General features: G+C 31.3%; 2 protein-coding genes across 2 annotated transcripts; both read left to right on the forward strand.

The window, feature by feature from the left end:
• The first annotated feature begins 190 nt into the window (after positions 1-190).
• On the forward strand, positions 191-7,233 carry LOC111626446 (spermatogenesis-defective protein 39 homolog). The gene is made up of 17 exons (XM_023369815.1): positions 191-329; positions 403-460; positions 3,701-3,824; positions 3,939-4,024; positions 4,103-4,171; positions 5,103-5,195; positions 5,268-5,404; positions 5,482-5,509; positions 5,584-5,657; positions 5,737-5,827; positions 5,897-6,031; positions 6,276-6,317; positions 6,390-6,479; positions 6,569-6,655; positions 6,725-6,814; positions 6,893-6,997; positions 7,073-7,233. The coding sequence occupies exons 1-17, from the start codon at positions 313-315 to the stop codon at positions 7,091-7,093; spliced, it is 1,347 nt and encodes a 448-aa protein (XP_023225583.1). The 5' UTR covers positions 191-312; the 3' UTR covers positions 7,094-7,233.
• Positions 7,218-11,182, forward strand: LOC111626459 (spermatogenesis-defective protein 39 homolog). Its single transcript, XM_023369835.1, has 12 exons — positions 7,218-7,228; positions 7,294-7,297; positions 7,390-7,513; positions 7,628-7,713; positions 7,792-7,860; positions 8,792-8,884; positions 8,957-9,093; positions 9,171-9,198; positions 9,273-9,346; positions 9,426-9,516; positions 9,586-9,720; positions 11,162-11,182. The coding sequence occupies exons 1-12, from the start codon at positions 7,218-7,220 to the stop codon at positions 11,180-11,182; spliced, it is 873 nt and encodes a 290-aa protein (XP_023225603.1).
• The last annotated feature ends 8,817 nt before the right edge of the window (positions 11,183-19,999 follow it).

Raw genomic sequence — 19,999 nt, forward strand, 5'->3', positions numbered from 1 at the left:
TCTGATTCACTAGCTATCTGTAAAAAATCGCCGCCGAATTATAGCCAATAAAAAAATAAACTACTTTTTTGTAAATCGCTATTTTAAGATTAAGGATTTTATCAGTTAAATAATAAATAAATAAATTTAAACTCTAACATAAATTAAATAATAGTTAATTTTTTAAGTAAATTTCACAACTTGGCAACACTTTCATAACAGATAAACATTGGAATTATATGTCAGAGAAGAAAAGCAATTTTTATATATATGAAGGAAACTATTTAAACATGTTTAACAAATATAAATAATCTATATTTTATCACAGACAATATGAATAGACCACAAGAGTAAGATAATCTAAACTTTTTATAGTCATTTATAAAATTGCCTTGTTAAAGTGCATTTTCTTTAAATTTTCAGTTTGGCTGATGAAAACTATTGGAATCATTCGAAACAGATTGGATATAGTTTTGATGACGTAAGTAAATTCCTTCATATTGGATAATCTATATAATTTGGAGAAAACGGCTAAATTCAAGATCCGAATGATACGTTTGAGACCTTAACAGAGCTGTAGAGCATACTCATATGAGGAAAAAAGCCAAAGGAACCATACCTCAACATGTGACACTTTACGAGATGTAGCCCCCACAAAATTACTCTATGTAAACACAAAAACGCAGACATATATATGTATGTAATATAAATTTTATTGTTTATTATCTTCTCCAGAATAACACTTTTGATAAAAGTTTATTTACTCCATTAATTTACAGAAGATGCAGTTGTATATCATGTAGTAGAGGATCAATTATCAGATTAAATTGGGGACTGGGGTTGTTTGGAAAATCGATTTTTCAGATAACCAATTATGTATGAAAAAATATATTAACCTTTCCCATGTTGAAATTCATTCAAATCCTGGCACGTATCCTTAAGTACTCTCTCATGGTTGTGTCAGTGCTGCCAGCTAAAACATGCACACCAATAAAAATAATATTGGAGTAGCTCAAGATGTAACCAAAGATTGCAGCACCACAGCACTAGCAGAAATTTAAATTTGTCAACTGGAAAGCTTTCAGTTAATTGATGTTTCAGTTGATCAATATTTGGATAATCAATGCTTTACTGTATATGCATAGTTATATACATATATATTTACACAGATGTGTAGAATATGTAGCAAAAGCTTTGATTTAGTCAACATTTTTTTTCGTAAAGATAAGACCCTCTTGAGGTTAACAAACTTTGTGATAAGATGTCCAAACATTGCCATTGAGCATAGGTAAATGTGAAGAGTTCTGATAAAAGAATTTAATTCTCAAAGAATTGCAAAATCTGTTACTTATTGAAAATGTTGATTCATATATATTTATGGCATTAAACAGGCCAGAACTTAAATAATCATAATATATAAAAAAATTTAAAAAAAGCTTTTATAAATGTTTGATGTCTTTCATTACATACATCACTACAATGGTAGAGGTTGCCAGTCTACTCCAACGTCTCTACAATGCATTTACGTACGCACACAACTGAAGTATTATTTATTGCCACGATTAAAGATTAAATTTTATTTTTGACCATGTATTTTGAGTTTGGGGTGGATATGGTGGAAGTGGGACATGCCCTAAAACATCACTAAAATACATTGTCATCAGACTTGAGTATGTCTTCCAAGTTTCAGCATTCTACCTTAATTAGAAGTGAATGAAATTTAAGTTGCAAGATTTAAGTTATGTAATGTAAAAGAACATTAAATAAAAGATCTTACTAATTAATAATAATGAATCAATACTGTATGCCAAAGCAGAATAAGATAAAGAAACATTTGGTAACTGATTGGAAGTTTGATCCATTAAAAATGGGATTGGATTGATGGTGTAAGGCCGAGACTCCACTAGCCTAAAAACCCTTGCCATAAAAACTTTTAATCACATGACCATGATATTTTATGCTGAAGCAGGTTGTAAAGCCAGTGTAAAGTGGGTTGAGCAGTGTTCAACTTGACATGAATACGTCCGTAAAACTGTACCATCCACCAATCAGAAGTCAGTGGAATCTAGGTCATTGTGACATGGTGTGAAAATGGCAGAAAACAAGCTTTTGTGTATGTTCTCTCATGGCTACTTGGAAAAGACCTAGAATAGATGTGAAAAGATTTATCAGAAATATCTGAAAGTATTCATGTATCTATGACAAGAGGTATCCCAATTATAATAATGGATGCCTAAAACACGCGATATGGATGGCCAAAGGAAAATCCTTCAATTTGGAGGAGTATATAATAAAAAAGCTAAGCTTATAAGTGCTGTATATTATCTTAATAATACTATAATAAAAGTTAATATATGAAAGTAAAGATATTATTTTTACTACATTTATAATTATAGTACAGAAAAAACTTGCAGAATATAATTATTGTCTTTATATTGATATATCATGCATACAACCGTAACTTTGATATTACTATCAAAGTAAAAACTTTGCTAGTGGAGCTGGTCCTCCACTGCAATCAAAGTGCAAATGCAAATAGGTCACATGATTAAAAGTATTTACAGCAAGGGTTTTTACACTCGTTTTTACACTAGTGGAGTCTCAGCCTAAGGTTCCAAAAGTGGGTACTACCCACTTTTGGAACCACCCCAGGGGTGGTGATTAAATCTAGAGGGCAAAAAGAAGCAAGGGATGGCACTGGAAGCAGGACCGAATAGTGACAATAGGCATGGGTTTGGGCCATTGACAACCTTTCCCTTTCCTCCATTAAAACGGATAAGAAGAAACATTGCATTTAATGATTTCAGATGTTGACGACAATATATAGTAAGGACACAACATATGAGCATTGTAGAAAAACTTTTTTACAATGGGCAGTCTACAAAGGATGGGCAATCACATGGGCAAGTGCTTCCCAAGAGGACTTTTATGGGAAACTGGCCTCATAATTAGGTGTTAGACACATGAAGAAAACCTAGAAAACTACACATTTGTGCCTCAAAGAGGTGTGATCCCAACCAACTATCAGTGTTCAGTAATTTTATTCACTTAGCCACTGGTGGGCCTAAAAAAAGAAATTTCACTACATATAAAAACATTTCTGTTTTATTTTAAAGATAATTTTTTGCTATTGTAAACTGTTATTTTAAAAATATTGAAATAAAAAAAAGCTTTAATCATTTTTTATTTTAAGTCAATTTTACTACCATTGTCCCAAAAAAGTTTGACCCTCTTGCCCTGAAAATGTAATTCCATCTAGATATGATGCTAGATACATACTTCTTCCAACAAGCCTTGATTTTGTCTTCATTCTTTTGATTGTACTTAATTGCAAGTGACAGATATCTTTGGAAAACTCTGCAGATTTTGTATTTTGTATTTTGCTTCACATTCTTGGCTTCACTATGGCTTTGAATATTTTGGATACTTGGTTAGTGTTTTCTTTATTGAATTTCTAGCTTTTTTTTTTTATTGAATATTGCAGTCAGCAACAATTATCATTGTATTGTTAATATCAGGATTGATATTTAAAAGACAAGATCAAATATTATACTAAAAGAAAATATAAAGATTCTCAATAAAAATAGCACTTAGCTGAAAATTTTATTTTTATATAATTTTTTAGATGTGTTTTGAAGATAGGTGAATATCTTTGTAAATTTTTAATACTTTTCATCACTACATTGTATTATTATTACAATGATATTTGTTTTTCTTAAAGGATAATGGCTTTGTTGTTGTAAATGACTTAAACAAATATTCTGGCATACAAGAATCTGGGGCATTTGAAGATATAGATTTTCAAGGTTTTGATGAATTAGCTGGAAAAAAATCATTTACGTCAGGTATTTTATATATTTAAAGTATATGTTAAGATTATATTTAATAGTGAAATATAATATTTTAAAATAGGAAAATTTTGTAGCTTTTTGAATATTAAAATATTATTCTTGTTTTAGATGTAGAGAATACAAGTTTAACAATAACAGAAACAGCATCAGCTGTAATTCAAAAGCAGTTGGGCTCCTTGATACTTGAACTGAAAGTATGTAATTAAAAATAAAAGTAATTGTAATTTTTTGAATTAGTTGAGTGTATAGCTAAAGTTACAAATTAATTCCAGACACCTGAAGAAAAAGATATCTGTAGTTATTCTCCTGGTGAAACAGCTAAAAACTTGTTTATTGGTCAGGTAAGTACAGTCGATTCTGTTTAATTGGGACACATTGGAACTAATCCATTTTGGCCCAATTAAGCAGCTGCCCCAATTAAACGAACTAATAATAAATTCTAAAATAAAATATGTAATATGTAGGTAAATAAATAAGTAGTAAAAATAATAATTAGGTACCTATTTTAATGCTTTGTTAAACCAAAATACAGAAAATATTTGTACTATAAATTTGACAGACTCACGATGATGATGCATCATGCTAGTGTTGACAAATACAGTATTAGTAGTGATGTACACAAGGGTTGACCGTTTGATTCGTTCCTGATCAAACGATTTTTCCTAGTTTGAATATGTTCTAACTAAAAAGGGAGAAAGGAAAGGGTTTGTCCAAAAGTCACCTTTGGACAAACCCAGATGTAATTATGCACACAATACCTTCCAAGGAAACTCTAGCTGTCTTCCAACTCAGTCAAGAGACTTTGAAAAATTGTACGGGGATCTTTGTCACTTTGCTTTTAAAGGGTTCGTCTGATCCAATTCAGAGCAAGGTCAGTAGCTCACATTCAGGTCCATCTCAGACAGGATCCCTGTGTGATATGTACTGCTAAGGTGACACCCTCCGGAAAAACTGAAATCCTGAGTGAAAGACAGAATTGCTTTGTCTCTGCCAATCGTTAGTCCTACATGACATTAGTGTACGTAGTGTCTACACATTTTTGGAAGATCCCTAAAATATATCAAAACTTGCTAAATACCTTTTCTACTACCTTCTCAATCAAGCAATTAAATTATGTATTAATTTATTAGTTTGGTTTCTGCTCTTTGGGATTTGGCCTGATAAAGTGGCTGCCCTGAATAATTAGTGGCCCAATTAAATGGAATCGACCGTATTGAAATAATCATTTATATTTTTTATTTTAAAAATAATTATAAATATTTATTTTTTCAGCCATATTTTTTTGAACAATTTAAGTCTTATGATAAAAAAATTATTCTGCTCGATTCTGCGATAAAACTTCATGATGGTAATGGAATTACTGCTGTAAGTATCATTTCTATAAATACAAAATAAATTTTTTAAGAAAAGAAGAAATTTTTGAAATTTTTTTTTCAGGCTATTTTGTTTTTAGAAAAAACATTAAAGCCCTCACTCTTCTATCAAATACTTAAGGATAGGCCTGTTGCTGTGTCTCATTATTTGACTTATTTGAAAATGCTTCAAAAACATGTAGAACTTACAGATATGCTGGTGTGAGTATTATTAAAAACAAACATTGCTAGTAAATATTTATCAGTTTTTACATGATTAAAATATTTTCTGTCTATAGGATGCTTCAAAAGTCTGAAGAAGCAGCTGTAAGTTTTATTTCAATAATCAATTATTCAAATTACATTTAAAATAACAATCTTAATTTCTATGCTTTTTTTAGATGATCCAATATAAATCTGCAATATTTGTGCAACAAACTGAACAGAAGATAAAAAATTTACATAAATGTTGGAAGTCAGTCATTTATAAAAGAAGTCTTTCTTTTAAATATTAAAATCTTATTAAAATTTTCAAGTTCACTTTAATATTTCAGAAATCACTTAGATGGTGATCAGAATCTTTCATTATATTCAAATTCTGTAAAAGAGTACATACATTTGTTGGAAAGACAACTTCCAATTGAGGTTGTTTAAATTTTAAAAAATTATAAATGAAGCATATTATGGAAACTTTATATAAAAATTAATGTTTAGGAAGAAGATCTGAGACAGGAGAGAGAGATGAAAACTCCCACATTTCAGAATCTTCCTCGTACAGCTTCTTTGTTAAACATGCCAGTTGTGACAACTTTGTATTATTGTTGTTTGTATCATTATAATTTGCCTGAAGTAAGTGATGAGTTGCTTTTTTGAAATTTATTTTTTTTTAAATTGATCTATAAAATTTAATAAAGTAAAATTTCATTACAAATACTAATCGTATCTTGCTTGCTTGCCATGTCCAATCACCTGGACATGGCAAGCAAGCAAGATATGACTAGTATTTGTAATGAAATTTTACTTTATTAAATTGTAATTTCTGCCAGCCCTTTTTTACAAGAAAATGATCTATAAAATTTATTTATGCCAACAGAATCATCTTGCAAGTCCAAAGGCAATAAAAAAATATTTTGGGGTAAGTCATTAAAAATAATTTAAAAAATTATATAAATTCAAAATATAGGTAATTATATAGTATTATTTTTAGTTATCAAATAAGCAATTTGTTTGGACTGCACTTGCAGCTCTAGCAAAGAGACAGATGTGGGTGGAAATAGATAATCTTTTCCAGAGTAAAGTATGATCATTTTATTAAATTAATATTTTCTGAAGTCATCAGTAAAGTAAAACCTCTTATTTAAAATGATATTTTACCTGTTTCTTCAGTCCTGGCTAGGTGGAATGAAGCTTAGTTGTTGTATTGGTTTTGATAAAGCAGTTGAATTATTGCACGATCACCATGCACCAACCGAGGCAAGATAGTTTTATCCTATATAGAAATGTTTATTCTGGATAAAAGTTTAAGTGTTTTATTACTTACAGATAATAATAAAATACTTGAGGTTGGTGGATAATATAGAAATAAGATTAGAATTAGCCAAGAAGTACAATTGTGAACAACTTGCAGTGGATGTAAGTCATGTCATACAAATAATTCATACATTAATGAAAAACTGTTCATTTTGTAAATTTCTTATTTTTCTTTGATAGACTTTAGTATCCATGAATGATCGACAAGGCCTGGAGAAATATAAAGAAAAATTAGTTCCTCATAGCAAAGCTTATGAATATGTACAAGAAGCACTGAGATCATCTGTAAGATTTTTTTAAATATTAATTTTATAAAACCAAAAATTTTAAAATAATAACAAGAGATAATATATTTTACAGATAATAAAATGGAAAAATTGAAACCAGTTAGGTTTGTTCATAACATGTTATATATATTAGGAAAAGATTATACAGATTTGTTATTGTTATTTTAATAATTGTATACAGTCGACCCCCTATAACACTGTTGATAATTCCGTTTTATATGAATTCCATGTAGTACGAGTNTCTCAATAAAAATAGCACTTAGCTGAAAATTTTATTTTTATATAATTTTTTAGATGTGTTTTGAAGATAGGTGAATATCTTTGTAAATTTTTAATACTTTTCATCACTACATTGTATTATTATTACAATGATATTTGTTTTTCTTAAAGGATAATGGCTTTGTTGTTGTAAATGACTTAAACAAATATTCTGGCATACAAGAATCTGGGGCATTTGAAGATATAGATTTTCAAGGTTTTGATGAATTAGCTGGAAAAAAATCATTTACGTCAGGTATTTTATATATTTAAAGTATATGTTAAGATTATATTTAATAGTGAAATATAATATTTTAAAATAGGAAAATTTTGTAGCTTTTTGAATATTAAAATATTATTCTTGTTTTAGATGTAGAGAATACAAGTTTAACAATAACAGAAACAGCATCAGCTGTAATTCAAAAGCAGTTGGGCTCCTTGATACTTGAACTGAAAGTATGTAATTAAAAATAAAAGTAATTGTAATTTTTTGAATTAGTTGAGTGTATAGCTAAAGTTACAAATTAATTCCAGACACCTGAAGAAAAAGATATCTGTAGTTATTCTCCTGGTGAAACAGCTAAAAACTTGTTTATTGGTCAGGTAAGTACAGTCGATTCTGTTTAATTGGGACACATTGGAACTAATCCATTTTGGCCCAATTAAGCAGCTGCCCCAATTAAACGAACTAATAATAAATTCTAAAATAAAATATGTAATATGTAGGTAAATAAATAAGTAGTAAAAATAATAATTAGGTACCTATTTTAATGCTTTGTTAAACCAAAATACAGAAAATATTTGTACTATAAATTTGACAGACTCACGATGATGATGCATCATGCTAGTGTTGACAAATACAGTATTAGTAGTGATGTACACAAGGGTTGACCGTTTGATTCGTTCCTGATCAAACGATTTTTCCTAGTTTGAATATGTTCTAACTAAAAAGGGAGAAAGGAAAGGGTTTGTCCAAAAGTCACCTTTGGACAAACCCAGATGTAATTATGCACACAATACCTTCCAAGGAAACTCTAGCTGTCTTCCAACTCAGTCAAGAGACTTTGAAAAATTGTACGGGGATCTTTGTCACTTTGCTTTTAAAGGGTTCGTCTGATGCAATTCAGAGCAAGGTCAGTAGCTCACATTCAGGTCCATCTCAGACAGGATCCCTGTGTGATATGTACTGCTAAGGTGACACCCTCCGGAAAAACTGAAATCCTGAGTGAAAGACAGAATTGCTTTGTCTCTGCCAATCGTTAGTCCTACATGACATTAGTGTATGTAGTGTCTACACATTTTTGGAAGATCCCTAAAATATATCAAAACTTGCTAAATACCTTTTCTACTACCTTCTCAATCAAGCAATTAAATTATGTATTAATTTATTAGTTTGGTTTCTGCTCTTTGGGATTTGGCCTGATAAAGTGGCTGCCCTGAATAATTAGTGGCCCAATTAAATGGAATCGACCGTATTGAAATAATCATTTATATTTTTTATTTTAAAAATAATTATAAATATTTATTTTTTCAGCCATATTTTTTTGAACAATTTAAGTCTTATGATAAAAAAATTATTCTGCTCGATTCTGCGATAAAACTTCATGATGGTAATGGAATTACTGCTGTAAGTATCATTTCTATAAATACAAAATAAATTTTTTAAGAAAAGAAGAAATTTTTGAAATTTTTTTTTCAGGCTATTTTGTTTTTAGAAAAAACATTAAAGCCCTCACTCTTCTATCAAATACTTAAGGATAGGCCTGTTGCTGTGTCTCATTATTTGACTTATTTGAAAATGCTTCAAAAACATGTAGAACTTACAGATATGCTGGTGTGAGTATTATTAAAAACAAACATTGCTAGTAAATATTTATCAGTTTTTACATGATTAAAATATTTTCTGTCTATAGGATGCTTCAAAAGTCTGAAGAAGCAGCTGTAAGTTTTATTTCAATAATCAATTATTCAAATTACATTTAAAATAACAATCTTAATTTCTATGCTTTTTTTAGATGATCCAATATAAATCTGCAATATTTGTGCAACAAACTGAACAGAAGATAAAAAATTTACATAAATGTTGGAAGTCAGTCATTTATAAAAGAAGTCTTTCTTTTAAATATTAAAATCTTATTAAAATTTTCAAGTTCACTTTAATATTTCAGAAATCACTTAGATGGTGATCAGAATCTTTCATTATATTCAAATTCTGTAAAAGAGTACATACATTTGTTGGAAAGACAACTTCCAATTGAGGTTGTTTAAATTTTAAAAAATTATAAATGAAGCATATTATGGAAACTTTATATAAAAATTAATGTTTAGGAAGAAGATCTGAGACAGGAGAGAGAGATGAAAACTCCCACATTTCAGAATCTTCCTCGTACAGCTTCTTTGTTAAACATGCCAGTTGTGACAACTTTGTATTATTGTTGTTTGTATCATTATAATTTGCCTGAAGTAAGTGATGAGTTGCTTTTTTGAAATTTATTTTTTTTTAAATTGATCTATAAAATTTAATAAAGTAAAATTTCATTACAAATACTAGTCGTATCTTGCTTGCTTGCCATGTCCAATCACCTGGACATGCTGTATATTATCTTAATAATACTATAATAAAAGTTAATATATGAAAGTAAAGATATTATTTTTACTACATTTATAATTATAGTACAGAAAAAACTTGCAGAATATAATTATTGTCTTTATATTGATATATCATGCATACAACCGTAACTTTGATATTACTATCAAAGTAAAAACTTTGCTAGTGGAGCTGGTCCTCCACTGCAATCAAAGTGCAAATGCAAATAGGTCACATGATTAAAAGTATTTACAGCAAGGGTTTTTACACTCGTTTTTACACTAGTGGAGTCTCAGCCTAAGGTTCCAAAAGTGGGTACTACCCACTTTTGGAACCACCCCAGGGGTGGTGATTAAATCTAGAGGGCAAAAAGAAGCAAGGGATGGCACTGGAAGCAGGACCGAATAGTGACAATAGGCATGGGTTTGGGCCATTGACAACCTTTCCCTTTCCTCCATTAAAACGGATAAGAAGAAACATTGCATTTAATGATTTCAGATGTTGACGACAATATATAGTAAGGACACAACATATGAGCATTGTAGAAAAACTTTTTTACAATGGGCAGTCTACAAAGGATGGGCAATCACATGGGCAAGTGCTTCCCAAGAGGACTTTTATGGGAAACTGGCCTCATAATTAGGTGTTAGACACATGAAGAAAACCTAGAAAACTACACATTTGTGCCTCAAAGAGGTGTGATCCCAACCAACTATCAGTGTTCAGTAATTTTATTCACTTAGCCACTGGTGGGCCTAAAAAAAGAAATTTCACTACATATAAAAACATTTCTGTTTTATTTTAAAGATAATTTTTTGCTATTGTAAACTGTTATTTTAAAAATATTGAAATAAAAAAAAGCTTTAATCATTTTTTATTTTAAGTCAATTTTACTACCATTGTCCCAAAAAAGTTTGACCCTCTTGCCCTGAAAATGTAATTCCATCTAGATATGATGCTAGATACATACTTCTTCCAACAAGCCTTGATTTTGTCTTCATTCTTTTGATTGTACTTAATTGCAAGTGACAGATATCTTTGGAAAACTCTGCAGATTTTGTATTTTGTATTCTGCTTCACATTCTTGGCTTCACTATGGCTTTGAATATTTTGGATACTTGGTTAGTGTTTTCTTTATTGAATTTCTAGCTTTTTTTTTTTTATTGAATATTGCAGTCAGCAACAATTATCATTGTATTGTTAATATCAGGATTGATATTTAAAAGACAAGATCAAATATTATACTAAAAGAAAATATAAAGATTCTCAATAAAAATAGCACTTAGCTGAAAATTTTATTTTTATATAATTTTTTAGATGTGTTTTGAAGATAGGTGAATATCTTTGTAAATTTTTAANTGTTTTCCAAAAAATATATTAAATAATTATTTTAATGTTGGTTTATATATGTACTCATAATCAGATTTGAAAGTTATGTATAAACTTTCAAATTAACATACTGTGTACCAGATATTCTCTCTCTTCATTCAAAATTCATATTACTGTTGACAATTTTTATGATTATTTGTCTGATACCTTTATTTAGAACTGTGTTTATATTTAACAGACACATTTAGTAATAAGTTTTGGTAATTATTGCAGTAATATTAGTTCAAGAATATTTCATTCATGATTGAATAAGTAGAATTGCATTATGTCATGATGACATTTGAGAGCTGTAATAACAATGTGTGAGGTCAGCCCTATCACAGCATTGAGGAATTGCACAGTTAATTTGGATAAACTAGAGTCTAAATGATTTGTATAATATAACAAGTGGTGGGGAAACAAATGGATTACAATTGTTTATATGAGTAAGGAAAGTTATGTTGTTTCAAGGGTGAATGTAATTACATGTCATCTAATGAAAATTTAAATTTCAACTTCTTTTATACATCAATTTTGAGACTAATAGTGGTAAATGAACTCTCTTGGTCATGGCTGAGACAATAAATGTAACTAACTTAGAGAGAAGATGCATGTGAGAAATCTTTCCTGGATAAAAAGAGTCAAAATTCTAGGTTATTCTGGAGACAAGTTTGAAGAAAAAGTGAGGTTCAAATGATAATGAGTATGCTTATCTAACCTTATTGGCTCTGCAAGTTTTCTACAGTCTCTCCAATTCTCTTCAGTTCCTGTCTTTATAACTTGTCAAGTCTTCCAGGTTCAACCGGATCCATCAGACTCTGAATCATTCTCTCCTAAATGTACTATGTAAAAATAACTACACAAACAAAACAAAATTTCATTTGAAAATTTGCAGTGCATATAATATAATCAGTTAAATTAAAATTTGTTAGGAAATCAACTTAATTTAAATGTTTGTGTCAACATAATTCAGTGAACTGATTTTGTAACTTAAAACAGTTTTTCAGGACTCCTAAGCTTTCAACTCAATCTTTATCAAATATATTCCAAACAATTCATATGCATTTTGAGCCAACTTGTTTTTCTTTTCAATATCTTCTTTCTTCTAACGATCATGCATTTTCCCCACCAAAGAAATCCAGCAATGAGATTTGTAACTTTCCCAGAGAGAAATATTTATGTTTAAGAAACACGTTAACAAAATTTAAAATTGTTTCGAGATTTTATTTAAAACAAATAATGCTAGTCAAATTTATAGATCTACAATTTTTGAAAATTGCAGTCTAAACAGTAATAGGTTTGATTGGCGGTATGATATTTTATTAATACAATAGCAAGTACAGTACACACCTGTATTTGGTATAAGTAAAACATTTTTGACATACCTTAACACAGTGTTTTTCAACCTTTTTGAATACGGCAACCCCCTAGGGCCATATTAAAACTATATCAGTGATTGTAAAAATTATGTATTTAATTTTCTTTTTGTTGAGAGAAATTATTGTTGATTAAAATGAGAATTTAGGAAGAATCCACAAAAACTTAAGACACGTATAGTATGAAACTTCTTTTTCATTATAACATTGGGCTCTGGGTGCTGTTGACTTTTTTTTTTTTTTTCTTTTAGGATGAGAGTTCTGAACTTCTACTTTTCTACTTATTACTTCTTTTTACAAGTTAGCTCAACACTTTTTCGGCTATCATTTTCTGGGGTGGGCGTACCCACCCAGGCCCCATCCTGGCGACACCCATCGTTCAGATTTAAATGCCGATCAAAAAACCAATTGTACTGTATAATAAACAGTACAATTGGTTTTCTAAAATTGCTAAAATTGTAGTTTTTTTAAATGTAGTGCAGGACCTACAAACACTTGTCTTTTTCTTTTACCCGCGACCCCCTTGTGTAAGGCTTCGTGACCCCTTTGGGGGTCGCGACCCACAGGTTGAAAAACACTGCCTTAACAGAAACAGTTTGACTTGCATCTTATTGGTTGAAGAAAGTCAAGCATAAGAAACTGTTGACAAACTCATAGCCAGTCAGAGAAAAGCAGCATTAATTGCAACTATGTACTGTATTGCAAGAGGACTACAATTTACGTTATCAAAATGCAGTTGCCAAACTTTGAATTTGTAATTGATACTTCAGTTCATAATTTGAGTTATAGAAGTTTTGGGAAAAAATTATTTGAGGTAAACATGGAAAATATATTGAATTTAGGTCGAAAATGCAGGGAAAAAAATAAATTTCAAGATAAGCATGTTTGAGTTAGTCATGTTCAACTATATATAGTAAACAAATCATCACTACAAGATCAATTATTTTAAAATTTTTGCCAAATAAGAAAAAATATTTAAAACTGTAGTGAAAGGAACTCCTATTTAATGGCCGATTAAGTCTCTTAGTTAATAGATTTTAGTATACAAGTATGTGTCCCTTAAATTAATGTTGGTAATATATTCCACGAAACATGTTAAGTAAACATCAGAGTTTAGACAAACCCATATAGTATAGCTTACTATCCATGTAGACTAAATGTAACACAGTGATAGTATTTATATATATAAAAGTAGAAAACATACAGGCAGCTACAAATTTTTTTTAGTTTCATTATAATCTTATGGGATCCTTGTTAAATTGAATATATGGAAAATAGTAGTAGTATTTTGCAATAACAAATATTGATATATGATCACTATAAATAAAAATTCACTTTTATTTGAAATAATAAATATAAATAGCTTCAGTTTGAATATTTTTTAATATTTAAAAAAAATTTAAACACACATTTGCTGTTTTTTCCTCTCTTGTCAAACTGTTAAAACAAAAAAAAAAACCTCAGTTGTTTATGAATGATGAACAAGTGATTATTTATTGTGACATCATCACAATGCCAGACTGAAATTTTTAATTCATATTTTAAAATTAATAAAGTGTTCGCCACTTCAAATTAATAGTGTACATCTTGCCTCTGTACATCATACCTTTTCTTTAACAATAGAGTCGTGCCGGTCATCTATTAACTGCTTTCCGGGAGTTTTGAATTGAAAACACGCGACTTCCGGTTTGCATCGGAAGTTCATATATAGTTAATTGGGGCCATCTGTCCCTAAAGTTTCCACATCTGGTCTCAAATTTCATCTAACTCCGTTCTCGAGAATAAGACCGTTGGACGGACGACAGTGAAATTTATGGGTCTACAATTTTTCCAAATTGTAACCCCGTGAGGTCACGGGTCGACGCGAACTAATGGATAGGAAAGTTCAGAATGCTAATCGGAAAAATCCAGCTTTGACTGGCTCTGGTAGACACGTCAAAATTTGGAATTAAATGTAGCATTCCTTTGAAAGCAGAATTGTCGCGTTATAAGTAATGAAGACAAAGAAAAATTATTAGCCGTCAGAAAAGAAAATATCGTGGCGCGAAAGTTTCGAAGTCGGATCGACACTCGCAGACGAAATCGAACAGAAGTGTCAAATTGATTAACCGACGAAATTAAGAATTTAGGGGCGAGATTATTTAAAATGCCAGAAATTCAAGAAGAAAGAACAGTCGCGTCTTCCTGGCTCAATCTGTTTATCCTCTGTGTCGGTTTCCCTGTTGTCTTGGACTTTGTTTTCGTTCCGCCGTATTATAAAGGCTATTCGGTTTTTTAAATATTAACTTTATTTAGTTTGATGTTTGATTAATACGCGAAACGTGTAACCCCGACGGCGACCGACGAATCTCCGAAAAGCAAGTAAATCGAAATCTTAAGAATATGATTTATTTCATGCCATGGACGAAAAAAGAAATTTATTCGAACGAATTTCGTGCGATTTTCGGAGATGGTCAAGCTTCGAGACATATAATTTAAGATGATCGTCTTTTATCTCTCCACGTGGACATTCTGCACCATGTAAATGCTCAAGATAATCTATTTATCAAATTCCGAACAGAAGAAAATGATTAATTCATGATTATTTAAATTTTGCTTCAATCTATGTATATATATAGATTGAAGCAAAATTTATATATATATATATATATATATATAAATGGACGTGTGTGTCCCTTTATATATATATATATATATATAAATTTTTTGATATGTTATTTTTTGAAGCTACTTTGCTTTAAATTACTTTAAGAATTACCTTATTAATAATTTTTTTTATTTCTAAAAATCATAAGTATATGTAAATAAGTTTATTAAACAACCCAAAGCCCAATATATATATAGCCAAATGATTATTGCGTTAAATACTTGGGCTATAAATCCACTAATTTTAATAATTAATACTAGGCTTGCTTGGAGTTTGGGTGGTGCAACTGACAAATGCACTGCATGGCAAGCAGAGGTTGCAGGTTCATGCTCATTCTGGGATAATTCTTTTTGTCCGTATGATTCTAANATAATGTAATTATCTTAATCTTCACTATCGTTACTTTTTGCCCAGCGAAGCGGGTCCTTGCAGCTAGATTCTAGATTACTTAGAAAAACAGTCTTTTATATATATATATAAACTATATTACATACAAATAAAAACCCAGCGAAGCGGGTCCTTGCAGCTAGTTAATTAATAAAATTTATTCTTTTTAAATTCTAATTTTTACGAAATTCGAACATTGTTGACGCGTCTTTTAACGTTTGTTCGAAATTCGTCACAAATGATTCGCAGTTCGATTGTGTTTCTGTTTGGAGTCGAACGTGCTTTTATTTCGCTCGTAAATTGTGCTTTTATTGCGGTTTCCGGAGTTTGAGAAAGAAAAGAGATTTTTGAGGTAAGTCTTAATCCATATTGACCCTAGAGGTAAGAATTTATTTAATATTCCCGGAAGAATCATTGCCAGAAGACAACACGGGCCATCGCTCGATGATCAGCCGTTTTCGTTTTCAATTCGAATGTTTTTGATTTAAAAAGGGAGCTGCGGTAAGCATTTTGCTTTTCTCTTTAAGCTTTTGTTTTCACTTAACTAATTGCAAATTTCCTTTTTTTAGAGAATGACGAAGTTGGTGAATTCTCGCACTCACACGCCTCGTTCTTTGTAATTCGACACAATGAAACAACCCGAACACGCTTCCCACAAATCCAACCCCTGGGTCCTCGTCCGGGAAGTGGAAACGCCAATATTAAAGATTGAAAGACTTCAAATTGGCGGCAGAAGGGCTCTGGTAATCACAATTTGTATGGATTAAATGGAATTTCAGACATTAGGATCAATAATCGTTTTGTGAAGTTTTCTGTTACGTCTCTGGAAATTTGGTATTGTTAAAGATCTTCGTGCTCATCGTATATTTCATCATACTTGCAATATGGCAACTGGTGATTTTTGGTTTTGTTTTGTTATGGAAACGCAATACTTGGGCGATGCCTTCCGGGAGGTCTTTTTAAGGGAAACTGGCCCTATTTAGGCGTTACAGACGTGGAGAAAACCCGGAAAACTCCACATGGCCAGTCCGTCCGAGCCAAGCGCGAACCCACGATCGAACTTCCAGTGTTCAGGGAACGAAGACCGCTTGGCCACTGGTGGGCTGAGGACCGTTTTAATCTTACCCATTCTTGGTTTAATGTGAACTGCCGGACTGTACAGGTCGGGTCTTGACAGATCGCCCTGGGTTCTTCAACAGCCCGAATTCGATCTGAGCGGTAGACTGAATTCAACCTCTCACACATCCGGCCGTCACCTTGTTATACTAGTGTGAGGCTCTGGACAGGTCCGAACCCTCACAAAAATTCGCGTTAAAATAATTGTTTTTTTTTTTTTTTTTAAATAAAATATAAATGTTTCAAGACAACATTATGATGATNGTAAGTCCGTCGACCATTTCCAGATTGGAGATTGAATTAAATTTCGATTTTGACCTCTCCCGCGCCCCCGAAAGGTTTTCGAATTGTCATCAGGTGACGAGGAGAGACCAATCAGAAAGGGGAATCTGAGAGAAAACGGATAAAACCCCGGAAATTCGAGGAAACGAGGGCTTCTTCTCCCAAAAGTTCCAAGTGACGAACCTGTTGTTGTGTGTGTCTCGCACCCATCTTCGTCTCCATCTCCCAACCTCGGATCGACATCTTTCCATCAACGGAAGAGACCGCATCGTCCCGGAGTCATCGAGACGTGATGGAATGGTTCATTCGCGAACAAGGGACACTCCTTCAAAATGGGACTATCTTGGAAAGGAGAGGAAGACCCAGCGACCGCAGCCGACGTAGAACTTCCAAGATCGCAGTAATCTTGTAAGCTTCTTTCGTGTTTAATAAACGGTTGTGTTGTTTGTAAACGAAGCATCGATCTCTGACTCAACTGCTTCCAATGTCGTTGATTGTTACCGCTCGGCAATCCAAACGGCAAGGGAGACGATGACGATACATATCGCATATTATCGTTCCTCGAAAGTTTTTTAAATTTCTCCTCCCCCTCGGCCCCCACACTAGGTCTTGAAAGTATAACAGGTAGCGACACTTCCATATAAACAGTTTATAGTACTGTACATTAGACACTCCCACAAATTGTTTAGTTGGTCTGCAATGTATGTACCATATCTCATATATTATTTCGGTGATATTCGATGTAAAACATTTTGTTCACGACGCGTTTTAGGAGACTACTGTCTCTAGAAAGCTGAAATTTTAAACTTAAACTGTTCTCGTTATCAGTGAAACTTCCCGGTCGATAGATCAAAGTTCACGGGGATTTCCCCATAGAGCTAATTCGGTTTTACGGTTTAATTTTATGCTTATAAGAATAAAATGACACGGAAAGTAATGAATTTTATTCAAAATTTACTCAGAATTACAAAACATCAAATTTATGCCAATTAACTAAAACTTTTTATAACGATTTTACTAAATGGCATTCAGTAATATAACTTAAAATATATTTTGATATAAACATAGATGACGTCATCGTTTCATTACATTATTGTTTAAAACATCAAAGTTCATGGAAATTTTCCCTACAGCGATTTTGCTAAATTGTATAATTATAGGCCTACAGTAACATATAAATGTATTATTTATATTCATGCCGAACAGTTCTATCACACGGTGTGGTAGTCACCTACAAGACCCTCTGTTCCATCTATAAGGAGATAGAATTCTGTGCTTACTACATAGGACTGAGTGAGCAAACTGTAGGGTTTTTAGAAGAACCCTACAAATTCCTCACCTATTAGAAGATAGTGCCTCGGCCGAAACAACTTGAAAGATTAGAAATCTACAAAGCCTTCTGTAGTTAACTTCGAGGAGACAGACTATTTCGTCAGGCTGGAGAGCGTATAAGTCATAAGTAAAGGTTTCTTCCAATAGTGAAACTAGTGATAAGTATCATGTCTTTTTTAATTATGCACAGTTAACAGAGACCGAGATTAAAACAGTTCTCTTTATTTCCCCTATTTAACAATGCATTTCGGATTGGTAATTTTCCATCCCTATTTGGGCTCACGGCTTCAGTGTCTAAAGTAGTCGTCTACAACAGTGTTTTTCAACTGGTGGGTCGCAAAGCCAATACACGGGGGGTCACGGGTAAAAGAAAAAGACAAGTGTTTGTTGGTCCTACACTACAATAAAAAAACTACAATTTCAGTGAGAATGCTGTGCCTGTTTATTTTACAGTACAATAAGTTTTTTTATCGTTATTTAAATCTCAATAGAAAGAAAATTAAATACGTAGTTTTTAAAACTCACTGACATAGTTTTAATATGGCCGTGGGGGTCGCCAGAATTTTTTAACTTGTAAAGGAGTCGCGTATTCAAGAAGGTTGAAAAACACTGGTCTACAACATAATGAACAAAAGGTTAGTTCGTCTTAGGGCTGTTTCACACTATGACCAACTGGTCTGACTCCAAGTCGCAATTGCATCAGATAGATTTTTTAAGCATGTTAATTATAGAATTATAGAAATGTAATTCTTATTTATGTTATATTTATTTTAGCAAAATAAATTGTAACATATACAAATACTTTGTTTTGGAATTATATAGATATTGAAACTTGATTGTAAAGCCTCTTAAATGATACAAACCTTAATATTAGTTCAAGTTGTTCAGCAGGTGATATACTTTTCCTATAAGTTGTATGTTTACACATAATTACTGGGCCAACTTTGCTAAACAATTCATCAAATCTAAAAATACAAAAATATTATTGAAAATCATTCATAAGTTCAATTTTCATCTGTTATGTAATTTTGACATTATAGAAATTTAATTTTTTGTGAAAATTTTTAGATAATTCATCTGAAAGAGAATAAGAATTTCAATAGTTTTTTTCTCTAATAAAAACTTTTCTATCTGGCTTGCATGAAGTGTGTGTTTAAATAAATACATTATAATAGTGTTTCTCAATTTTGAAGTGGATTGTTTTGGAACAAATTATTTTAGGAGTGCAATGTAGAAAAAATTTTAATATTAGAAAAACATTCTTCAATAGTTTATACAAATGAACTAACATTTAAAAAATGCTACATTATAGAACTAACTAAATCATTTACAAAATATTCTGAGTTTGCAGAATTGTTCAATCTTTACATTTGAGTAGTTTGTATATAAACTCGTATCAGATTGTACAATAACGATTTATTAGATTAAAGTAAGTTTGAAATAAATAATAAATAGAACATGTAATGCAAAAGTGTCAAAACTTACCTTTCTGGACTCATCCTGAAATACATGTAGTATCCTGATTTATATCTGCATTTGCTGTACAAGACTTCTATATTCACCCTTTTCCTCTTGTTCCAATAAAATAGGACAAACCCAATGCTTTCTTTTCATGCTGAACTTCTTATATATAAGTAAAAATTCACT

The sequence above is a fragment of the Centruroides sculpturatus genome, unplaced genomic scaffold, assembly GCF_000671375.1.
Source record: "Centruroides sculpturatus isolate CEXI.00-Female unplaced genomic scaffold, Cexi_2.0 scaffold313, whole genome shotgun sequence".
Lineage (NCBI taxonomy): Eukaryota > Metazoa > Arthropoda > Arachnida > Scorpiones > Buthidae > Centruroides > Centruroides sculpturatus.